The 26,045-nt window shown below is 34.8% G+C and overlaps 2 protein-coding genes and 1 pseudogene across 2 annotated transcripts; 2 read left to right on the top strand and 1 right to left on the bottom strand.

Moving 5' to 3' along the window:
* Positions 1-172: 172 nt before the first annotated feature.
* On the top strand, positions 173-2,138 carry LOC139867635 (F-box protein At5g51370-like). The gene is made up of 2 exons (XM_071855998.1): positions 173-1,443; positions 1,865-2,138. The coding sequence occupies exons 1-2, from the start codon at positions 173-175 to the stop codon at positions 2,136-2,138; spliced, it is 1,545 nt and encodes a 514-aa protein (XP_071712099.1).
* Positions 2,139-2,715: 577 nt separating this feature from the next.
* On the bottom strand, positions 2,716-7,184 carry LOC139866200 (putative nitric oxide synthase). Its single transcript, XM_071854355.1, has 12 exons — positions 6,751-7,184; positions 6,089-6,274; positions 5,741-5,827; positions 5,573-5,652; positions 5,105-5,207; positions 4,892-4,937; positions 4,628-4,746; positions 4,389-4,502; positions 3,967-4,071; positions 3,763-3,852; positions 3,566-3,672; positions 2,716-3,141 (listed from the first exon to the last, which is right to left on the bottom strand). Exons 1-12 carry the CDS (start codon positions 7,177-7,179, stop codon positions 2,877-2,879), a joined length of 1,731 nt encoding a protein of 576 aa, XP_071710456.1. The 5' UTR covers positions 7,180-7,184; the 3' UTR covers positions 2,716-2,876.
* Positions 7,185-8,108: 924 nt separating this feature from the next.
* LOC139866826 (F-box protein At5g07610-like) lies at positions 8,109-10,351 on the top strand (annotated as a pseudogene).
* The last annotated feature ends 15,694 nt before the right edge of the window (positions 10,352-26,045 follow it).

The raw sequence follows: 26,045 nt of genomic DNA on the forward strand, positions 1-26,045 counted from the left end.
ACCCTCTGTTTGCTGCAAACCCGCATTCAAAAACCCAAAAACAGAAAGATAATTCATTAAAGAGCTCAAAATCCATCAAACCCTAAACAATAACAAAGACTACAAATTGATTCCAGAAATCAACAGCAATTAAATGTGAAGTGATATAGCAATTGTAGTTGTAATCTGAAAAATGTCTTCCTGTTCTATCGAGAATCAAAACCCTAATACTTCTTCACCATGGTCAAACCTCTGGTCAAAGAATAAAAAAGCTCTCGATCAAGTCGTATTCTCCACCATTCGCCGCCGTTCATTTTACCGGAAACCACCACCCACTCCACGGCGACGGTCTTCACCGCCACCACCCTCACCGCCGTCACGTCAGCCGGAGAATTTAACTCCATTTCCCCCTTTCGAACAAACCCTGAACAACGAAACTGAAATTTCCAATTTCACCCAAATTCCACCTCATGATTTCATTTCTCTCGTATCAGACGAGACGCTGATGCAAATCTTATCGAAAGTTGAGGGGCCAGCACAATGGAAGTCGAATTCGTTAGTATCGAAATCGTGGTTGGATCTTCAAGGGCGTTTAGTGAAGTCAATTAGGGTTTTCGATTGGGGTTTCGTTAAGTCTGGTCGAATGTTTATAAGATTCCCCAATCTTATAGATGTTGATTTACTTCATGGAAGTGTGGTTTCTAGTAATTGTACAAAAAGCTTGGGTCTTTCTTTAGGTTGCGAATTCGGTCCTTTTTGTATCGATTCTGACATTTTCTTAGTAAAGAACCGTACTTTATTACCTGTTAATGAAGTAGATTTAGGGTTGAAGAGTTTAGCTAGTGTGTTCCAGAATCTGCAAAGACTTGTGGTTATGAATTGTAGTGAGATTGGGTTATTAGATGTTGCAGAAGGATGCCATACATTACAAGAATTGGTTTTGCATTGTTGTAATGATCAGGTTTTACGTGCGATTGCAGCGTTTAAGAATTTGCAGATATTGAAGCTGATTGGGACTGTTGACGGGTTTTATAGTTCGTTGGTTTCGGACATAGGGTTGACTATTATGGCACAAGGGTGTAAGAGGTTAGTGAAGCTTGAGCTTAGAGGATGTGAGGGGAGTTACGATGGGATACGAGCGATTGGTCAATGTTGTCAAATGCTCGAGGAGTTGACTTTGTGTGATCATAGGATGGATGATGGGTGGTTGTCGGCTCTTTCGTATTGTGAGAATTTGAAAAGTTTAAGGTTTGTTTCGTGTAAACGAATAGATCAGAGCCCTGGACTTGATGAGCACTTGGGTCGTTGTAGAATGCTTGAAAGATTACATTTGGAGAGGTGTCAGTTGAGGGACAAGCTAAGTTTGAGGGCGTTGTTTGTTGTGTGTCAATCTGTGAGAGAAATGGTTTTAAAAGATTGTTGGGGATTGAAAGACGGCATGTTCCTTAATGCCAGTCTTTGCAGGTATTATTGTATTTTTTGATATATTTCGTTATACATCAAAATCTGCCTTTTCAAGTGTTCATTTTACTTTCTTTACTGAAAGTGAAAGTTATTTCATGAGACTGTAACTAGATAGTTTGATTTCCTTACCTGGCTTTTTAGCATTAGCATTATGAACAAGAAAAATAGGATTATTTTTCTTGGTATTATTTTGACTTAGATAGTCAGATCGTAGGTTAAATTTAGAGTGTAGTTGCCAAAAAACAAAATGGACAGCTTGGGTAATAGACTAATAGGTCACTTTGGGGTTGGGCTAAACGGGCGATTTACAAATGTGGGAAAAGTTGACGAGCCAGTACTCTTTATCTATCCTTCTCTTTTTTTTAAAAGAAAAAATTCAGTGTGTAAAAGTTGAATCTAAATTTGTGTTTTCTGATAGCAGGAGGCTAAAATTCCTCACACTCGAAGGATGCTCGAGGCTAACAACAGAGGGCCTAGAATCTGTAGTCCTTTCTTTAAAGGAGCTCGAAAGCCTCAGGGTAATATCTTGTAAAAACGTTAAGGAAGATGAAGTGAGTCCTGCACTCTCGACCTTATTTTATACGCTTAAAGACCTGAAATGGACACCAGATAATAAATTACTTCTTTCAACAAGTCTCTCTGGGTCCGGAATGGGCAAACGAGGGGGTAAGTTCTTTAAGAAGTTGCAGATTTGAACACCTGAAACCGGTAGTTTAAAGCCGTGTTTGCCCCATAAATGAAGCAACCAAAGCTTCTTTGTTGATTGTATAATTTATATACATGTACAATGTACTTGCATTCTAGTAGCATTATTGTTGTATCAAGATCGTCAATACTTTATGCTATTGCTACCTCTATTGGTCTCGAAATAGATTCATTGATTGCAATTGAGGCACAGTCAGGTGCTGAATGTTGAACCATTCGGCATTCAACGTGTTTGTTTCTGACCTCTGACCTTCGAATGACATATGGTTCAGAATTCAGTTCTCAACCATTCAGTTCAGAGTTGAAACACTTTCTTAACCATTAAACATCTAATTTTTCAGTAATATCCTGCTCAATCATATCCCGAACGTTTAACCAATTGACATATTATATTTATTATTCATGTAACACGTTAATAAGGTAATTTTACTCCATTCATATCGTTCATTTAAAATGATTACCAAAGAGCTTATTTTCATTCAGAACACTTTATTCAGAGGATCTGAACTATTCAAATTCTGAACCATTCAGCGCTAAATCATTCAGTTTTATCAAACGCACCCAAAGTTAAATATGAAACAATATGAATCTTATAAAATGTATGTGAAAAAAAAAAGTCAAGATGTTAGCACTGTGCTATGTTCACACACTTGCATTTCTATAACAAAAAAAAAAATTTATGATAATGTTATTGTTCCCATATGTATTCCAAATTATAGGGGTGGGTCTTAAAAGTACCATTTGGGTCTGGTTTCTTCTTCTTTCTCAGTCAAATCTCGATATTGATACCATTCTCCTCCAAGTTTCCCTACTGGAAGTGGTGGCTGCACAAAAATTTCGACTGGTTTGGGAACATGAACATCTAGTGAAATCTCCATGGCCTCTCGTTGTTGTATTAATAAATCTGAATTTGAATTAGGATCTTTGAGTGTTTGACTATCTGGTTCAATCGTTATCCATCCAAGACCCGAGATGGCCACATCACAAGCAGGTCTACAATACTCAAACAAATTTATAACATGAGTCCAGTTTATATCATATAAGAGAGGCTTTAATGTGAAACTATTTAAAGTAGATGTGGCATGACAGGCACATTAGACAGGCCAAAGTTGAAATGGGTCAAATTTATCATGCACTAAATTTAGATCTTTATACTATAATGATGCCATAGATTATGATTACAGAAATAATCTTATTACAAAAAATAATGATAATAAACCAAATCTTTAGAAAAACCTGATTTAGGAAGTAGGTATTAAAATGAACTTCAGGCAGACTTTCAATCTGTTTATCACTTCACATTTTCAGCTAAACCTTTTTTTGACCCATTTGATTTGTTTGAGATATAATTCAACCCAAATTTGACATGTTTAGGAGTTATTAGGTCCAATTGTGACATCCATTATGGATTACATACCTTTGTGTGTCATCGAATCTTATTCGTAACTGGCGGATAGTCTCGAGTCCTGTCCATTCAGGAACCTGTTCTCCACTTGGAGGTGTTAAAAGAACCCCAACTTCTTTCTGCATATGTTACAGGATTATTAAAAAGGTTACATCATGCAATTGTCGGACTCGGATTCATAAACAGATAATGTTTATATGAAATGATACCTTGTAAAATTCGTTTGCTTTAGTTGTTGGTATAGTATTAAGTTTCAGCGCCTTGGGTCCATAAAATGTTAAACATGTCTCTGGAAGAGCCTAAAAATGAAAATAAAAAAAGCAAAAAGTAAAATGATTGAAAAAAAAAAAAACTTTATATACAAGACTGCAAGATTTAGCGCTGTACTCTGATAGTATTACAAATATAAATACCTTCAAAACATCAATTCGGACCAGACCTCCCCAGAATATGGAAAAACCCGTTAAACCATCAAACTCCATTTTCTCACTTACCCACTGATCCATAATTACCTGTTTCTGTGGAGGCCAACAAAAACACAAGATACATGAAAATCAAGAGCGTATACATAATATTTCATCGTATTTTCACCCAAAGAGATATAAACTTGAGGATATCATTCTGACCCATTTATAGGTAAGTGGTCAATTTATGTTTATTTGTCTCCGACGATTAAATGGGTAATAATATATTAAACCTCCTGATAGTTTTATGTCAGAAATTAGATTTTAACTTTTACACATTTATAGAATCAAAGAAACAAAAGAAAATGTATATGGGCGGCCCGATCCAAAAGGTTTACCAAACAGCACCCGTCTAAATAAAAGGTACATACCGTAAATGATTGACCCCTGAGTCGACTCCTAGGAGCAAGTGCAGGTAAATCTTGTGAATGAACCACCGCAGCTTGCCTATGATGAAGATGAACTCCCGGTGTGTCGTATACTTTCTGAATTACATCAGTTTAAACTTCATAAAATTAGTTCAACATGATTGAACAAAATTTTAACCAAAAGAAGAAAAAAAAAATTATTTTCAGATTTCAATTATTCGGAACGTTCAAAATGAATATACCCCTCCTCCTAGAAACGCATTGATTTGAATTGGGCCGACTGTAGTTCCAGGAACAGCAGATTGTATGGGTTTGTACTTTCTTGCCATTGCAGCAACCGGATCTTTATATGAAAGCATCTCTGCATTTTGGAATTACTACAGTTACACGATGACAGGTTTTGGCAATTAAAAGTAATTAACAACGCATAATGACAAGCACAGCATTTAAAAAATGTGAAACAAAAAATTGCATTAGTCATGAGATGGAGCAACAAATTAACTTACTCAATACTGCATTGATAAACGCAGATTTCCCGACATTAGCTGCTCCCTGAAGAAATAAAAAAGATAAATATTTCATTTTGAGGGTCCCTTTTAATGGAGAAAACTCGTATAAACAAATGTTCTTATGCTGGACAAATGTACTCCGTATTACGTTGGCTGTAAACAACGTGTCAGCACATAAACTACTGGTGTCGATGTAGTGAATTTACTAACCAGGATGTACACGTCACGCCCCTTTTTTTCCTTCTGAATTTCAGAGACGACTCCAGTAATTCCAACTAATGACTTTGAACTTGTCAAGTGAACACTTAAAACACTGCAACCATAATTTACATTACAAAAATATAATAAATAAAAGTTACAAAATGACGTGGCATGAGAGTTTGAACAATCAAAGATTGTGTTTTTTCTTTCTTCATTTTCTTCCTTCACATGATTGGTCCACCTCATCTTGTATACAATTTTTTTTGTAAAATTCCGTAAGTCTAGCATTGCTCATAAGTTGTATAAACTTTTCATAAGTCTAGCATTGCTCATAAGTTAGATGTCTTAATCTGTTAAATCTGTATTGTTTTGTAACTTAAATATTTAAGCAGTTTATGTATGACCGAAGCTGACCCACTTTAACAGCAATATATTCAAACCTCCAACTACAGTTTTAAAATGGAGGTCAATACTTACTTGAGCTTCTTTTTCATGGTGGCCTCAACGACCCAATCACCAACACAATTAAAATCCGTCCCTTTAGGAAGAAGATCAACCTTTATCAACATGAACATAATTATAAATATTAGCATGAATCATGCTTGGTTTTCATCCACTGGAAAAAAAGAGGGAAGAAGTTTATACCTTAGTTATAACTAATATGATTGGATTTGAACCAGCGAGATCACGTACATGAGCTAAAAAGCTGCCATTGAAATCCACTATATCAACCTGAAAGTGATGAATCATAAAACCTTGAATCATTAGAACTATAAACTAGATAGAATCATGAATCTACATTGGAAATTTTTGACATTTTCAATCTTACTAACACATTAATAAGTAGAAAAAAAAAATATTCAAAGAAATGAACAAAAAGTGGTCAAGGTCAACCAAGGTTTAAAGTCTTTATTGAAAAACTTTTTCATCATTTACCCAGCCTGACCCGCCCATCTACCCAAACAATTTAAATGGTTAAAAGGGTGGCCTTACCAGTTTTACAATCAAAGCATTCTCATGGCGCAAGTGACGTAACTTTTCTCTAAGCTCTTCGGCAGTAACAAATTGCTTTCCACCAGTATAACCACCATTGCCGCCCACAGCGGTGACCATGTGCCCATGAGACAATAGGCGACACCTTCCGCAAAGAATTGTTTTAAGTTGACGGTGTTTCTTCTTCTGCAAATACACAATCACCAAATAAATTAAGACAACACAGCATCACGAAAGCGCAAGGTAAAAAGTAGCTCTATTGATTTTTACATCATCATAAGTGATTACTGTAAGTTACCCATAGCTAAGTTTACACATTTAGTCCTGAATTACCAACTAGCTTTGAACAATTGTACAATTAATGATATCTTTATATCTTTTTTTTTTTTTTTTTTTTTTGATTAGCCTGGGTTTCCTCCTCGCTATGCGAGTCGACTATATCCCAGGGCGACTACCCGCTTTGCGGGCAGCCCGGAGTCATCGCGGGTGAACCTCCGTGGCCAAGATGGGGTTTTTAATTGCTTGCATGGATTGATATCTTTATATCTTCATAGTACTTATACGAGGTATATTTTATCATCATCATTTCAAATGACCAATTAACTTTGGACAATTATACAATTAATCCTCAGGAAAATAAAAAAAGTATCTAAATTTTGTACCAGGTCATAAGTATCCTGGTCAACATAACCCGGAGCATCCGTTTCCAAAATCTGCAATGGAGCTCCACACCCATAACAACAAAAAGTTGCTGAATTAGCAGCTTTTAGTGACCCACTAACTTTATCCTTCTTTTTTTTCTTCTTTTTCTCAAGAACCAAAGATGAAGCTGCCAAAAGCTGCTGTCTTTCAAGAAATATATCACCTCTGGTCGGAGCAGCAGCTCCGGTTCCTTGTGATTCGGGTACAGAAACTGACAATTGGGGTTCAAAGTCAAATTCTTTTTGGTTTTGTGAATTGATTGATTTGCAAATGATTATAACCCGACCCGGACCGTGCCCCTGACCCTGACCCGGATTGCAGGATTTGGGGGTTTTTAAATGGTGAGGAAGGAGGAATGGGGAGAAGAGGGAGAGGGTTTTAGGAGTCATTATCTGAAAATTATGGTTTCTGGGTTGTTTTTCCTGAGTTGTAAATGTTTTGAGGTAATTGTTAGCTTCTATTGCCCCCTACACTTTTGTCTTTTTACATTTTGCCTCCTTGTACTCTAAACTAGGATGGAATTAATCCTTGCATAGTGACCAATGATAACAAAAAGGTAAATATCCAATTCATCTATGTCTAATGTAGCAACTTAATAACTGTAAACATCAGATAATGAAATCATATAGGTTGCATCTCCAGGTTGGTATGATGTTCATTGACATTTGTTGATGACGATGATAAAAATGCAGAAGACGAGTTGTGATTGTCTTGACCAAAGTTCATTTATTGTACTGGAGGGGGTAGGGTCATTTGGGTCACAAAGTTATCAGATTTTTTTTTTTTTTTTATTTTTTTTTATTTTTTTTTTGACTAAATAACGAATACTAATATAGAAACGAGGTTGTTTTCTAAAAGAAAACGCCCTAAACGGGAATACAAAAGGACGTGGGAAACCAATGCAAGAAACGGTGCACACAAATTGGTTCGCAAGGTAACTTCTACAGTTTCCTTAAGAAGAATGTCATTGAATTACAAGATTTACACATACTTTTTACATAGTAATTAAAAAAATTATGAAGTTGTGAAGAAAACAATTGTCTTTAAGTTAATATTGGAAATTGGAAACATTTTACAGCTGATGAGAAACTGTAGTTACCTCAAGATAATAAGGTCCTGTATATACATGTTAATATGGCTTTATTCTAAAAAAAAAAAAATGAAACTTATGTTAAAAAATGTTATTCACTAACAGCTACGAAAAATATCTATTGTGAGAAATGTTGACTAATTCAAGTCAACATCTAGGAAGTATTTGGCCAAATCTTTCATAGCAATCTTGCTTTTATGAGCTTACACAGCAATCTTTCCCCATGAAAACACACCTTAAATACTCATCTTATTCAACTCTACTATCAACTCATTTCCAAAAAATGGTGAACACTAGAGCCAAACTTGGAAAAACCCAAAACACCCTCAAAATCTGCTTCTCCAAGTCCCAGACTTCAACTGCAGAACCCGATCACCTCTCGACTCAGTCTGGAGCTTTAATCGGTTCCAACGATGACCTTTTAACCAAAATCCTCCATCGACTTCCCGCTACCTCCATCTTGCGTTTCAAATCTGTTTCAAAACACTGGCTTTCGCTTTTAAGCCACCGTCATTTCACTTTGTTGTATGACAACCTTGCAATCTCTCCTGGCCTTTTTGTTCGAAACATCTATATTCCGTTCGATGCTGAAACCCAAAGCAGTCCACCTTTTCGTCGCCTTGATTTCTATATATCATGAAAGTTGCAGAATCAGAATTATGCAATCTTGTAACGGATTACTTCTTTGTCGTAGTGATAAAGGGAACGAACGCGATCATAAATACTCTGTATATAATCCGACTACCAAGCAATTTACGATGAAGGTTCCAGGAGGCAGGGAGGTTCTCAGTTGTGTCCGTTTTATGTGTCTAGCGTATCATCCAACAGATTGTGTGCACTACAAAATTGTTTGTGTTCATCGCGTAACACCTTATGGTGAAGAGTGTCGTGTTCAAATCTACTCATCCTATACCGGAAAATGGAAGATTACAGATCAATCTTTACCCGATACATATTTTATCTGCGGTGTTTATTGGAAAGGAGCGGTACACTGGGCCCCATCGTGTACTGATCCGTTGTACTTTAAGCTTGATACAGAACAGTTGCAAAAGTTGCCATGCCCCGTGAAAACGTCATCTAGGGAAAAGTATTACGACAGGTTGATACCACTTTATTTTGGGGAATATCGAGGCCATTTGCATTTAATGGAGACAGTGAAAGATGAAAGCTTTTTACACTTGAACGTGTATGAGATGTTGAGTGATCATTGTGGGTGGTTTTTCAAGTACCGGGTGGAGCTTGATGAGCTTCCGGCTGCATACCCAGAAATGATCAATAGCTACCCGCATCTTTCGAGCCCATTTTATTATGAATTTTGAAATATTTGATGTGGTTAGATGTGAGAAGGAAGAAGATACATTCATGGTGTTAAGAGTTTCTGGGATAATGATTAGGTACAAAGTTGTTGACAAGAGTTTCAAGATGATATTTGATCTCATCTCACTAAAGACTTCTATGGAAGAATTGGGCTCGATAATGTTCATCGCTATACCGAAGCCTTAGTTTTGTTCTGATATAAAATAACCTTTAAAGATGACTACGTATAATTATAAGTAGTTGTTGTTTCCCCAATGCTGATTAATACTAGTACATAAAAACTTACAGTACTACACTTGTATTACAGATCAAAATGGTGAACAGTTGAACACCATAACCAAATTCAAAAAGATCCTGTAAACCATCCAAATTTGTTTCCCCAATGCTTCTGCTTCCTTGGGAGACCAGTACAATCATCAATTAACCTAGTGAACCTGGAGAACTTATTGGTTCTAACGATGATCTTTTGACCGAAATGGTGAAATCCTACATGTGTGTATTTGAACGATATATTTTGAGTTGAAGTCGTTTCACTCTCATGTAAAACAAGCTTTTGATTTCGCCAAGTCTTTTTATACGAGTTTTGTACGTTCCCTTTGATCTTGAAAACCAACTAAACCCCTCCTCCTTTTCGTAGTTTGGATTTTGATCCAGATATTCAGTTGGTACGAAAGACAGGAAAGCAAATACAGTATGAAAAATCACACGTGTATTACATTAACTTTTTGCCATAAATAAAGAATCATACATAAAACAAAGGACGTTCAAATTGGCATTACATCGAACACTTAGAGTGCAGTTATATAAAGCTACAAAACCAAATTCGTATACATAGAACATAATCAATCAAAATATATACTCGATTTTCAGAAGAGAGAAAAAACATCAAAAGTTTGTAGATAAATGTGTGTTTTATGGGTCTCGTATCATCCAAGAAGCCTGTGCGTGTGCGTGGCGTGGGTTAAAGTTTGTAGCTTCGCGAGTGATGGATTCATACAGGTTCATGGGTAATGAATTTGGTTCGTGGTTTCAAGAGATTTAAGGTCCCTTTGTTCGTGGGTTACGGTGGTTACAAATTCGTCGTTGTTTAGTTGCATCTCGTGTTTTGTTGTGTTGTGGTCATTCTATCATGGGTTGTTTCTTGTTAATCATCTTGACATATTACATTATCACCATTCGATTTGATTGTGTGGTTTGGATTATATGTTTTGGAGTTCGCGGGTTTCGTGATTGTTGTTTGTGTGCTTAAGTTTCGTGATTGTTATATGTGTGCTCTGAGTTTCGTGGTCGTCGTTTAAGTGCTCTGATTCCATGCTCTGATTCCATGATTCCATGATTATGTAATGTGGTTTGGATTGAATAGCGATAGATTTTCCTTGATGGTTGGATCTTCTGTATGTCGTGCCTTGTTAAAAATGGTGTTTAGGCTACTTCGAGTGAGTGCTTTAAGAATACATGGTTGTCGTGTAATGTTTAGATTAGTGTTTCATAGTCGACTTGGGTTGAAGTCTATTGTATCTCTTAGCATTTTGCTGTTGTTATATTAATATAATTATTATTATTATCACTATCACTATCACTATATCACTATATACATTAAAAGAGAGTCTAGATTAACTAATAAATGTTTTCAAAACCCCCTTAATTGCCATTAGATTAGAAAATTACATTTTAATACCCCTCAATCCAATGGTCCTTAATCATTCACTAAAAATATTAGCTAATAAATTAATTTTACATACGCTTCATCCCTAAAATATCCTTTTTTTAATAATTAAAAAAAAAACACGGGCCGTTTCCAACCCTAATCGCCACCCATCATCTTCTGGAGAAAATTACAATCACTCGCGATATTCATTCAACAATAAAGCCCTAATTTTCTCCCTTCAAATCTTCTCCTAAATCTATTTAATCGATCATCAAATAGATTTCGATTCATGATCATCATCTTTATTCATGATGATTATTCTCAACTATACTCGTTGATTTTATAGTGTCAAACCCTATATCGACATCAAGTTCGTTAGTACATTTTGTAACTTTAAAAATTTCAAGCACTAATAAAACATTTGGTTTAATGTTCATCTAGAAATAATAATAGTTTTTTAATTTATATATTTAATTTTATAACTTAAATGATTATACTCTTCAAAAATCCCGCGAAACCCCGGGTCTTTAACTAGTCATTGCATTAAAAAAAAAGTATTTTGCAAACATGCACGATGGATGTTCGGATCTAGGTGGGGTATGGGTAATGTTGGAGGCAAACTTTTATTCCTCAGCCACCCAAAAACTAAGACAAGCCGATATATATATATATATATATATATATATATATATATATATATATATATATATATATATATATATATATATATATATATATATATATATATATATATATATATATATATATTGGTAGGATCAATAGGGAAGTAACCAATCGGGGAGAAGCGGGGGAAGCAAAAACGTTTTTTTTTTTTTTCGTTTTTTTGAAAAAAACTTTGTTCACGAACATTATAAATGAGATAAAAATATAAACATTTAATAAAGACACTTTGTGATAAATGTTTTTATTTTGGCGGGAAAACGCTCGAAGAAGTAATATATAACAATTATCGTGTTTTTCGAGCGTATGTTGAGGTTTTAGCTATTAGGGTTTAGATATTAGGGTTTAGATGTTAGGGTTTATAGGGTTTAGATATTAGGGTTTAGAAATTTAGGGTTTAGGGTTTAGATTTAGGGTTTAGATTGAGTTTTTAACACGAACGGTTTAGAGTTTAGGGTTTAGGGTTTAGGGTTTGGTGTTTTGGGTTTATGGAATAAACCCAAAACACCAAACCCTGAACCCTTAACTCTAAATCGGGCTAAATTTTACTTCACAAAACATGAAGAAGAAAAAAACGTTCACATTCTTCACGAACAATATTATCTTGAATGTTATTTTTGTCGATCGTTTTCTCGCATAAATAATAACATTCATCACGAAGTGTCTTTTCTAAATGTTCATATTTTCGTGTGATCTTGATGCCGGAAAAAAAAATCCAAAAAAACGAAGAAAAAAAAATTTGCTTCCCCCCGATTGGTTACTTCCCCATTGATCATGCCCCTATATATATATATATATATATATATATATATATATATATATATATATATATATATATATATATATATATATATATATATATATATATATATATATATATATATATATATATATATCCATGTATTGGCTTATTTGGTTTTGGTTTGGTTTGTTGGTTTCACCCGAAAATATTTACCGTTTTCGGTTTGGATTTAGTTTGTAAAATCAACATTTGGTTTCAAACCGAAAAACCGAAATAGACTTTTGTTTATGGAATATATATTAAATATTAGATATTTATTTTATATTCTTTTGGATTCTAAGTATGTGTTATCTTTTATTTGTTGTCGTTTGAGTTTAATGTTTATATTCGTTTGATTTCACTTTAACAATTGAATTTGTTTATCAATTACTCCATATTATGAACTTTTTATATCTGGAAACTTAGCTGCTGCTAGTTTCGTTTTTATATTTGTGCCTCTCAATTCATTGATATTGTTTAAATTGTATATATATAAGTGTTATACTCATGGGCTACTTCTCATACTGCATGCTTGGCTAGAAATATTTTATCAATTGTATACTTATAGTTTACTCAATAAAATATGTATACTTTTTTTTAAAAAAAAAATACACACTTTTTTATCTAAAAGTTTTAATTTGGTTTAACCAAAACCAATCCATGTAAACCGATATCTTATTTGATTGGATTGGTTTGGTTTTGTCAAATTTGGTTTGGTTATTGGTTCTCAAAAATATTCTTGAAAACCGAATAAACCAAACCGAATAAACCACGTAAACCATAAACCAACCGAACGAACACCCCTTTTATATATATTATATTGTTTTCTTAAAAAAAAATAATCAAAAACTAATCTTTGTGATATTTTCTATTGTAAAATTATTTGTTGTTCGACATATTTTAAATTTTATTTGAATTTAAAAGATAAAATATGTTAATATTAATAAATAAACTAGTTTTAGAAAAAACATGCGGTGATTTAAAAAAAGCCAAGTAAAAAACCACAAAAAGTGAACGAGGGTGATGTTTAATTTTTATATCTTTCACTTATCGTATGCTATTGTCACAGCCCACAGGTATGAAGTGGGTTTAGAATTGAAAAAGAGACTTTAGACTGCTCTCAACGGGACCGTCGTTGGCCTGTCGTACATGCCACCGTTCAACGGCGCCATTGCTTGCAGGCGTGCTAGCGGCCGCCGTTGAACCCCGTGGTTCAATGTGTTGTGCTTTGACTTGTAGTACGACGATGGAAAATGGCATTTTTAATTGAAAAATAATAATAATTAAACTTTAAAAACTATTCGTTGAACCCCAACGATTTGTTTTCTTTTTCTTTGTTTTTTTTTCTTTTTAATTTAGACTTATTTACTTATTTTCTATATATATACACTACTCCATTTTAAACATTACAGACACTACATTGTCACTAAATCATACACTACAAACATTATCTCAAACACTCCAAACACTATCACAAAATGTCTTCATCAAAGAGAACTTTCAAACAAAAACAAACACCCGAACAAAATTCATCGGATGTCGATCGTGATATGTGGAATACACTTCTACAAAATACCGCACATCACAATATTGTCATTCCGAGACCCGCATCATCTTCTATCCCCAAACAACATTTCACCCGACCACAAGGCGGTTTCGGAATGCCTCAACAAAATTTCGGTTACGGATACGGATCTCCAAAAAATTTCAGTTTGACAAAATTGCACGGATGGTCCATCATGTGTAACATCCCGCGTTTTTCCGTTAAATTTATTTTAACACCGTCTTTTTTTTAGATAATATCTTTCGTTATCTAAAATCGTATCTCTCGTTAACTAACGTTCTTAATATTTCCGTTATTTGATTTAACATCTCTCGTTTACCCTAGCGTTTTAAAATATTTCGTTTAGGTAATTCACGCACCCGCATCCGAAATCGAGGGACTAGTTTTGCCACTTGACCAAAGATGTGGCTAGTAGTTGACTAGTCAACCACCTCACCACCTCCACTCATTCATTCATCTCTTTCTTTCTTTCTTACTTCCTCTTTTTCTCTCAAACACTCAAACAAGAAATCATCATCCATTTCACATCTAGGAAGCTCACTATAAATCCGACTACATATTTGAAATCCTCTCTTCATCCTCTACAAGTTGATACCAATTTCATCCATTTTGGGTAACTTTCTAAAATCACTAGATTTCTTGTTCTTGATGTTTTTGACTTGAAATGATGTTAATTAGTGTCTATGGCTCGTGTCTAGCATGAATATATGATTTTTTTGCTCGATCTTGTTGTTTTGCATAAACTAGCATGGACTTGAAATGGGTTTGTTTAATCTTGAGTTTTGAGTGATTAAATATTGTTTAAATGTTAAAGTTCATGTATTAAATGTGTTACTAGCATCATTAGCTTCAATTTGATGTGTTGGTTGATTTAGAAAAGCTTCATTTGCAAAATGGTTGAATTCATGATTTTGGTTAGGGTTTGATGAACTTTGAAATGAACTTTTGATACATTGGATGCTATGACATGTTGTTAGTAAGTGTTTAGTTGCAATGTATGTTTAATTACCTTCGAAACGGCATATAGTACATGTAAATTGGTTGCCCGAATCATAAAATACGTTTTACGAACTTGAAACATCAATGATGAACTTTTAACAATCATTCGAAGAGGATTTGGTCATTTTAAATGATGTATTTGTTTGATGATATGTGTTTAGTTGTATTCCTCGTCAAAATACCTTTCCAACAATATAAGATACGTGTCTTGAGTGTTTTCGGTTCATAATTTTTGTTTGTTAGAAGTTGGGTTCGTGCACTTGTGTGTCTCAGCAAAACAGGACCTGGGAACTAATCTAGACTCCGTCCAGATTCTTGGACGCCGTCCAGGCCTTCACATCTGGACGCCGTCCAGCCATTATGGACGCCGTCCAGATGAACTACCAGGTTCTGATTTTGGTTGGTCGTTTACCGTTAAATTCTAACTATGCTACGCACTCCCGATTGACAAGTAACTTGTTCTAACATGCTCATATATGATTAAAAACCTCAGAAAAATAGTTCGGGACCCGACCCGAACGTGTTGACTTTTTCATTGACTTTGACTTGACCAAAGTTTGATATTTAGTCAAACTTAACCAAATACTTAGGCAATCGTTCAAATCGTCTTTTATACTTTTTTCTTGCATGAAACTTGACAACGTGATTCACATGTTATATTAATCGAGTCGTAACGAGCCATAGGACTAGTTGAACACATTTCGTCCGACCTTGTGTCGTAACCGGTTAATTGATACAACTTACTTGTTTAGGTCAAGGCTAAGCAACTTTCATGCACACGTTTACTTTGTGAAGTACCTTTATACTCGTGCACTCGAGGTGAGATCATAGTCCCATCTTTCAACAACTTTTATACTTTTAAATCATGGGATGAGAAACATATACAGTTTTATACTACATACTTTTATACTTTGAACACAAGTACGGAAACAAACATTCCACAGCGAGTTAGAACAAAAATCCTCAATTCGATTATCATTAGCTACACTTGCAGGGTGTAAGCGAGAACTTATATTGTGTGACCATACGGGTTTGACAAACCCTCATTCGGACGGTTCGCTACCGTTATGCGGATGAAATATATTTTTGAGAAACAGTGTATGTTCTAACACTATTGTGACGGGGTTCGTGAAACGTTAAGTCTTGATAATTGGGTGCTCGAGAACATACTTTTGGAATGCAAACGATTTGGATAATCAACTATACAAAATCTTGTGGTTCAAAAACAACGTTTACAAACACCTATGATTTCACCAACGTTTTTCGTTGACAGTTTTCTGTATGTTTCTTAGGTTCATACTTGGCTACTTGATACATGCTTCCGCACACTTTGATTACTTGCTTGGGGTCAAGCATACATGCATACGCTAGTGATAGCACCTTTGGATTCAAACTTAATGTTTACATGCATACGCTATTTATGACAACCGTGATTTTAAACTAATTGTGTCGCAAGTTATTTCATTTATACTTTATAACTTTTGTAAACTTAAATATGTTGTCGAACCGTTTGGTAACTTAAAACTTTATAAGTCTTGTACGTTTCAAATGAATGCGACATAATTTTGGTCAAACGCGTCTCATTTAGGGACTATGACCACGCAGCGGGACCTAAGTTAACGACGCCGTCAATGACGATTTTTTCGGGTCGCTACATCATGTTTGTATCAAAATGCACGGTTAACCTTTACCTTTTTTCGACCTAGATGACCTTGAACTATCACCTTTGAACTTGGATGACCCAAACACTAACACCCATTAACTTTTGAACGTTAAGTACGCTCACATGCCAAGCACGTGAGGGCAATTTAGTCCACAAATGTTTTTTGATTTGTTGGAAGCTCTTTTTGTAACAACCCTCACTTTTCGACTTCTAAATTTACTGAATTAACCCTAGAGTTATATGTCTGACTATATGTATTAAGGGTTGTTATATACAATTAAATATTGACCGAATAGTAATTTTTAGTCAACAATGTACGCTTAAATAAATAATATATTATTAATTTATATAATTTGACATAATTTAACTAAGTATATAAACTTTGTATCACTTTTATTGTTTAGTTAATGTATTATATATTTAACTATATAATAAATCTAATTATATATAAATGTAATAATATTTACAAACTTACTAAAACTATAGTTTAATAATTAAAATCATAATTATTATTAAAAATACAAAATACCGAATTATTTATTATTTTTATGCAAAATTTGTATTTATTAATTAAATAAAAAAAATAAAAAAATAAAAAAAAAATATTATTGACAAATATTCTTGGAAAAACATTAAATCAATTTGTTTATTTATATAAAAAAAATCCTTAAAATAAATGAAAAAAAATAAATAAATAAATAAATAAATTACTTTTTAATTAAAAATTGTAATGGAAAAACTACTTTTATTATTTTATTTTGTGCATTATCCCATGACCTAACATTTAATACTTTTTAATTTTAAAATCCCATTAAGAATTAAAATATTTCATTTTCTTTTAATTATTTTATTCTTTTTACCTAATTTTTTCAAGTATAAATACCCCTCATTTCTCATTCAAACTCACACCAAAATTTCTCTCATTCTCTCTTTGAAGTATTACTACTAGTAAGTATTCTTTTCTTACTTTTTATTTTTTTTTTACTTTTTACTTTTTACTTTTTACTTCGGTTATTATTTTTACCGAAACATGTAAATAATGTTATAAATTATATGCAATTAAAAATAAAATAAATAACATGTATACACTATTACTATTACTAGTACCTATAACCTACTACTTATATTGTAACATAAAAACATTTTGGAATATGTATTAGAGATGTATAAATCTTCGAACTTTCTTGACGAATGGTTTCTATGAGATTCTAGGCAGAGGGTTTGGATTTCCGATTTAAAGGGTCCTATGGCTCAAGCCCCTAGATCTAAATTAGCCATTCGAAGGGAAAGGGGTGATTGGAAGCTTATCTAATACGGCAAGTATCCTAAAATGGAAAACACTGATAAAAGTAGAAACTCTCTAGTCATAGAAACTTAGTAAAATAAGAAACTTTCTAAAAATGAAAACTTTATAAAAATAGTAACTTACTAGGAATAGAAACTTAGTAAAACAAACACATACTTAAACTTAAACATGGGCAAAACACTTAACTACTCTTAAATGTCAATAGGTTGCCTTTCCTGCTCACTCGTTCAATTCTTTATTCCGAGGAATAACTCTCTCTACTTACTAAGGTGAATTCATAGCCCCTCTTTATTGCTAGCAAACTTACTTACTTTTACTTGGGGTGAGACACATGTTGTTTTTACTTTTTACACTTTAGACACAAGTACCAAACTGTTAAACTATGCTATACCCGGCTATGTCCGACTAAGTCCCTACAGTGATATTTTTAATTGCTGCGGCATGCTTAATTATTGGGGGTAGGCCTATCGGGAGTAACGTCCCCGATACATTTGACCAAGTCATTGTATTACTTAATAATAAAATTAAACCGACAAGGACAGACACAACTTGTCATGGGGCAAAACTTGAACGTTTAGTCTAAATATCACGCATTGGCATAACTTTTTGATCCTGCGGGAGATCAACTTTACAAACTAAATCTTGTGGTCTAAAACAACGACAAACTTTTTGTTAAACCTATGAACTTCACTCAACCTTTTTGGTTGACACTTTAGCATGTTTTATCTCAGGTGCTGTTTGATTCAAGCTCTTATACTTACCGCTTATGTGATGCTACTTGTACACAGGATCAAGAGATATCGCATTTATTACTTCTGCATGTGAACATTTACGATATTGTTATTCCTGTCATTGTAACGACATTTCATTTTCCGCTGCGTACTCATTAAAGTTAAATTCATCATTTAGTATTGTTCTCGTTTATTATAATATGTTGGTATGTTTTGATATTAGTGACGTTCCTTCCAGACCCTATTGGGAGGACGTTACAGATTGGTATCAGAGCATAACCAGGCTGTTATAGAGAATCAGGATTGCATTTTTATGTGTGCCTTACTTGTTAGCTAGGGTGCCTTAGCAATCTAGGAAACTATAACCTTTCCTGCCTTAGAATTAAAGCACTTAGGATTGCCCCATAATCTTAACGATTATGCTTTAATAAACTTGACTTAAAGATTCTAATCAAAATATCCTTCCTAATGTTAGGATGTCTAATTATCATCAAATGACCAAAATGAATCTTTTCATGCCAACCGAAAAAGATACTGAAAGGTCTTCCACATAAAGACCAGTCCAAAGTCCACCTTATAGCTTTGGTGGTCCTCCCTCACCAAATTATAGCCCAAATACTACTCTAAAGTTACATGGGTCTCCTGAATACTATCCAACCCCGAGGAATAAAGACAAGAGGAAATGTCTTGAAGAAACTGGGCCGTCAAAGAAAAGATCCCGATCTCCTTTCTACGATGAAGTTGATGCCAAGTACGAGCTCATGAATCTGCGAAAAACTACCGATGACCTAATTCGCCATATTGCAAGGATTGATTTTCAAATGAAGGAAAAAGACCTAGCGATCAAGAAGCTCATGGAGGAAAATGCTGAACTAAAGAAAGAGATAAAGTTGGTAAAGTATGAAGGTGATAGAAATACCCGATGGGGAAAGCAATCTCTCTCCTACCTAAGAGAAGATGTTGACCTTAGATTGAAGATGGAGGAAAACTGCGTGAATAATCAACTTTCTATAAGGGACCACAAGTACCATGTAATCAACAATGAAGTTTCTAACCTTTATGATAATCTCGAGTTCCTGCATGAGAAACAAAAGGCGAGGAACGAGAAAGTTGATGAGTTTATGAAGTAGGTGGAGGATGAGAAGAAGAAATATGAAGATTACTTCAATCTTAATATTTCCTAGATTATTTTTCCAATTCCTTGTCTATGTAAAGGCTATGCCTTAAACTATTTCTATTTCCGAATCGTGTAATAAAGGCTTATTTAATGCCTCGTTCTAATAATATAAAGTGTTTTATTAATATCATGCGATATCAATACTTTATTTTATTCATACTTGTGATTGCTCAAACTTATAACTTGTTAAACTTATCAAACATATGTTCACTTTTATGTAGTGACATCATGGTTCGTTCAGCTGCACCTACCGTTAACAATGTTGTGTTAACTACTGAACAATTCCAACAGTTACTCGCTGCCGCCAAAGGCAACGCCCAAGCTAATCATGCTAATACTCAACCGAAACCTTGTTCCTATAAGGATTTTTCAAACTGTCATCCTCCTGCATTTAAGGGGACTGAAGAAGCTGTCGAACTAGTCCGTTGGTTCGAGAAGACGGAATCTATTTTCCGTATTTGCAACTGTGGTGATAACGATCGAGTAAAGTATGCCACTAGCTCATTGGGTGGCAGTGCTTTAACTTGGTGGACTGCTTATGCCAAGTCCGTAGGAATTGATAATGCTAATGCAATTCCATGGGATGAACTCAAAAGCATGATGGTCAACAAATTCTGTCCTCGAAGTCAAGTTCAGAAACTTGAAGCTGAGTTATGGGAACTCAAGGTCAAGGGTACTGACATTGAGAACTATACTAATCGTTATCTGGAGCTTTCTACTCTATGTCCTGAAATGTTTCCTACTGAAGCTAGAAGAATTGAGCGGTATATTGAAGGTCTTCCCGAGGATGTTCAAGGGAATGTTATTGCTGCTGAGAAGGTTACTTTGGATGCTGTGATTCTCATGGCACAAAATCTCATGTTGGCCAAGAGAAGAAGGGCGTCGACCAATAAGCAAGTTGAAACCAAGGGTAATGATGGTAAGAGGAAGTTTGAGCCATCTCAAGGTTCGGCTCAGAATGATAATAAGAAGTCTGCGGATGGTACAACGTCGAATTATAAGGGTACTTATCCTTTCTGTATTCGTTGTGAGAGGCATCACCCGGGGAAGTGTACTGCGGTTTGTGTGTTGTGTAAGAAAGTGGGACACGTTGCTAAGACGTGTAAGACTCCTCTGAAGGATAAGGCTATTGTTCCGGCCAAAGCTCCTCCTACATGCTATACTTGTGGAGAGAAGGGACACATTAGTCTGAATTGTCCTAAGAAGAAAGATAATCCCGCTACTGGAGCTAATGCTACTGCTGCGAAGGGTCGTGCGTTTGTTATTACTGCTGCTGAAGCCCGAGATGAAGATGAAGTTATCACGGGTACGTATCTTGTCAATAATTTCTATGCAACTATTTTATTCGATACTGGTGCCGACAGAAGTTACGTGTCTAGTGATTTTTGTACCCTATTTGCTGAAAAGCCTCAACCCTTAGAAACTAAAAGATTAGTAGAAGTAGCCAATGGAAAGGTCATGCAAGTCGATAAAATCTATAAAAACTGCAACCTAATCTTAGCCGATAAAGAATTTAAGATAGACCTTTTGCCGGTCAAACTCGGAAGTTTTGACGTCGTAGTTGGTATGGATTGGTTACGTCCATTACATGCTGCTATCATGTGTTACGATAAAACTGTTAATGTTCCATTGGGGAATGGAGATACTCTCATCATCCAAGGTGAAAAGAGTGGTTCTAATCTCAATATCATCTCCTATATCAAAACCCGCAAATACCTTATGAAAGGTTATCCAGCCATTCTAGCCCACGTTAATCTAATCGAATCGGAAGAGAAGCGTATTGAAGATGTACCAGTGGTTAGAGACTATCCCGATGTATTTCCCGAAGATCTTCCTGGTCTTCCACCTCCTCGACAAGTTGAATTTCAAATTGATTTAGCTCCCGGTGCTGCTCCTATTGCTAAAGCACCATACCGTTTAGCACCTTCCGAAATGAAGGAACTTTCCAACCAGCTCCAAGAACTATTGGATAAAGGTTTCATTCGTCCAAGCTCGTCCCCATGGGGAGCTCCTATTCTATTTGTTAAAAAGAAGGATGGTACGTTAAGGATGTGCATTGATTACCGCGAACTTAACAAGCTTACTATTAAGAACCGTTATCCGTTGCCACGTATTGATGATCTATTCGACCAACTTCAAGGGTCAAGTGTTTATTCAAAGATTGATTTGAGGTCCGGATATCACCAACTTAAAGTCAAGGAATCTGATATTCCTAAGACTGCTTTTCGCACTCGTTATGGGCACTATGAATTCTGTGTCATGCCTTTTGGTTTGACCAATGCTCCTGCCGTTTTCATGGATCTCTTGAACCGTGTCTGCAAACCTTATCTCGATAAATTCGTCATTGTTTTCATTGATGACATTTTGATCTACTCCAAGAGTGAGAAGGAACATGAGCAACATCTGCGCGTGAATCTTGAACTCTTACGAAAGGAACAACTCTACGCTAAGTTTTCTAAGTGCGAGTTTTGGCTCAAAACCGTACAATTTCTCGGACACGTTGTTGATAATAATGGAATACATGTCGATCCAGCTAAGATTATCGCTATCCAGAACTGGGAGATACCAAAGACTGCGAAGCATATTCGTCAATTTTTGGGACTTGCCGGTTATTATCGGAGATTCATAAAGGATTTTTTCCCTTCTTGCCAAACCTCTTACGAAGCTAACTCAAAAAGGGAAGAAGTTTGAGTAGTCCGAAGAACAGGAATCCGCTTTCAAGATTCTGAAAGAGAAGTTGACCACATCCCCGATTCTATCTTTACCTGAAGGTACTGACGATTTTGTTGTTTACTGCGATGCCTCAAAGCAAGGCTTTAGTTGTGTTTTAATGCAACGTGAAAAGGTTATTGCCTACGCATCTAGACAGTTGAAGAAACACGAGGAGAACTATACCACACACGACTTTGAGTTAGGTGCCGTGGTATTTGCATTAAAGATATGGAGACATTATCTATATGGTACCCAGTTTACGGTGTACACTCACCATAAAAGTCTTCGACACATCTTTGATCAAAAACAGCTGAATATGAGGCAAAGCCGATGGCTCGAGTTATTGAACGATTATGACTGTAAGATGGAATATCATCCTGGCAAGGCAAACGTAGTTGCTGATGCCCTTAGTCGAAAAGGCGATGTTAAATGTGTTCGTGCCTTAAACCTAAAAATCAAATCAAATCTTATATCACGAATCTGCGAAGCTCAACTGGAAGCTATTAAACCAACACTTATCGAAGGTGAAGGACCTATCGGTTTCGAGAACCAACTCCAAGTGAAAGCTAATGGTACACGGTACTTTGGCAATAGAATTTGGGTTCCTCGCTTCGGTAATCTCCGTGAACTAGTCTTGGATGAAGCACATAAGACTAGGTATTCTATTCATCTGGGTTCCAGTAAGATGTACCACGATGGGAAGGAATTCTACTGGTGGCCTAATATGAAAGCCGACATTGCTACTTATGTTAGTAAGTGTCTCACTTGTTTGAAAGTCAAGGCTGAACATCAAAAGCCTTCTGGTCTGTTGACACAACCCGATATTCCGCAGTGGAAGTGGGAATGTATCGCTATGGACTTTATTACTAAATTGCCCAAGATTTCTAGTGGCAATGATACTATATGGGTCATAGTAGATCGTCTTACTAAATCTGCTCATTTCTTACCGATCAAGGAGACCGACAAGATGGAGAGATTGTCACAACTGTATATCAAAGAAATTGTCTCTCGTTATGGTGTTCCTATATCAATCATACCCGATCGCGACAGTAGATTCACTTCCAGATTCTGGAAATCCTTACAAACTGCTCTTGGAACTCAACTCGACATGAGTACTGCTTATCATCCGCAAACCGATGGTCAAAGTGAACGAACCATTCAAACATTGGAAGATATGATTTGCGCTTGTGTTATCAACTTCGGCAAAGGCTGGGATAGACATTTGCCTTTGGTTGAATTCTCTTACAATAATAGTTACCACTCAAGTATTAAGGCTGCACCTTTTGAGGCCTTATACAGACGAAAATGTAGATCCCCACTGTGCTGGGATGAATTAGAGAACAGACAGTTAACTGGTCCTGAAATCATAAACGAGACAACCGAAAAGATAGTTCAGATTAAGAAACGAATAGAAACTGCCCGCAACCGACAGAAGAGCTATGCTAATAAAGGTCGGAAAGATTTGGAATTCCAAGTTGGTGACAAAGTCATGTTGAAAGTATCCCCTTGGAAAGGCGTCGTTCGTTTTGGTAAACGAAGCAAACTAAGTCCGCGTTTTGTTGGACCCTTCAAGATTACTGAAAGGATCGGACCCGTGGCTTATCGATTAGAATTACCTACTGAACTTAGCAGCGTACACAACGTATTTCATGTCTCGAATCTTAAAAAGTGTCTCGCTGATGACACTCTCGTTATTCCTTTGGATGACATTCGCATTGATGATAAAATGCACTTCATAGAGGAACCCGTAGAAGTCATGGACCGATCTGCTAAACGCTTAAAACAAAGCACCATACCTATTGTTAAGATCCGTTGGAATTCATGACGTGGCCCCGAGTATACCTGGGAACGTGAAGACCAAATGAAACAGAAATATCCCCATCTCTTCTCAACCGCTGATGCATCCGAGAAGTCTACCTAAAACTTCGGGACGAAGTTTTTATTAACGGGGAGGTACTGTAACAACCCTCACTTTTCGACTTCTAAATTTACTGAATTAACCCTAGGGCTATATGTCTGACTATATGTATTAAGGGTTGTTATATACAATTAAATATTGACCGAATAGTAATTTTTAGTCAACAATGTACGCTTAAATAAATAATATATTATTAATTTATATAATTTGACATAATTTAACTAAGTATATAAACTTTGTATCACTTTTATTATTTAGTTAATGTATTATATATTTAACTATATAATAAATCTAATTATATATAAATGTAATAATATTTACAAACTTACTAAAACTATAGTTTAATAATTAAAATCATAATTATTATTAAAAATATAAAATACCGAATTATTTATTATTTTTATGCAAAATTTGTATTTATTAATTAAATAAAAAAAATAAAAAAGTAAAATATTATTGACAAATATTCTTGGAAAAACATTAAATCAATTTGTTTATTTATATAAAAAAAATCCTTAAAATAAATGAAAATAAATAAATAAATAAATAAATTACTTTTTAATTAAAAATTGTAATGGAAAAACTACTTTTATTATTTTATTTTGTGCATTATCCCATGACCTAACATTTAATACTTTTTAATTTTAAAATCCCATTAAGAATTAAAATATTTCATTTTCTTTTAATTATTTTATTCTTTTTACCTAATTTTTTCAAGTATAAATACCCCTCATTTCTCATTCAAACTCACACCAAAATTTCTCTGATTCTCTCTTTGAAGAATTACTACTAGTAAGTATTCTTTTCTTACTTTTTATTTTTTTACTTTTTACTTTTTACTTTTTACTTTTTACCTCGGTTATTATTTTTACCGAAACATGTAAATAATGTTATAAATTATATGCAATTAAAAATAAAATAAATAACATGTATACACTATTACTATTACTAGCACCTATAACCTAATACTTATATTGTAACATAAAAACATTTTGGGATATGTATTAGAGATGTATAGATCTTCGAACTTTCTTGACGAATGGTTTCTATGAGATTCTAGGCAGAGGGTTTGGATTTCCGATTTAAAGGGTCCTATGGCTCAAGTCCCTAGATCTAAATTAGCCATTTGAAGGGAAAGGGGTGATTGGAAGCTTATCTAATACGGCAAGTATCCTAAAATGGAAAACACTGATAAAAGTAGAAACTCTCTAGTCATAGAAACTTAGTAAAATAAGAAACTTTCTAAAAATGAAAAATTTATAAAAATAGTAACTTACTAGGAATAGAAACTTAGTAAAACTGTCATAACCCGACCTTAACCATAAGGACGAATACAATAACATATGATTTCATCGCGAGGTATTGACCTCTGTATGCGACATTTTTCAAAAACTGCATTCGTTTTTACAATACAAACCATAGCTTTTATTACAAATACAAGGTTTAAACAACTTAATAATGATTATCGTTTAGCGATAATCTTAGACTTACAAACTTTACATGTGATAATAACAATACGACCTCCAACATATTTTACATTACAAATCCTCCGATATGCAGTTTTATTTTTGACACAAATATGCATACTCAAGATCTTGCTTAAATTCAACATGTTGCAGCGGAAGCTTTTAGTTATCACCTGAGAATAAACATGCTTAAAATGTCAAC

Source organism: Rutidosis leptorrhynchoides, chromosome 9 (assembly GCF_046630445.1).
Source record: "Rutidosis leptorrhynchoides isolate AG116_Rl617_1_P2 chromosome 9, CSIRO_AGI_Rlap_v1, whole genome shotgun sequence".
Lineage (NCBI taxonomy): Eukaryota > Viridiplantae > Streptophyta > Magnoliopsida > Asterales > Asteraceae > Rutidosis > Rutidosis leptorrhynchoides.

Coding starts and splice junctions, on each gene's coding strand:
- LOC139867635 (XM_071855998.1), top strand. CDS start 173: ATGTCTTCCTGTTCTATCGAGAATCAAAACCCTAATACTTCTTCACCA. Junction 1,444..1,864: donor CTTAATGCCAGTCTTTGCAG/GTATTATTGTAT, acceptor TTCTGATAGCAG/GAGGCTAAAATTCCTCACAC.
- LOC139866200 (XM_071854355.1), bottom strand. CDS start 7,179: ATGACTCCTAAAACCCTCTCCCTCTTCTCCCCATTCCTCCTTCCTCAC. Junction 5,653..5,740: donor TCATATTAGTTATAACTAAG/GTATAAACTTCT, acceptor ATGTTGATAAAG/GTTGATCTTCTTCCTAAAGG. Junction 5,208..5,572: donor ACCATGAAAAAGAAGCTCAA/GTAAGTATTGAC, acceptor TTATGGTTGCAG/TGTTTTAAGTGTTCACTTGA.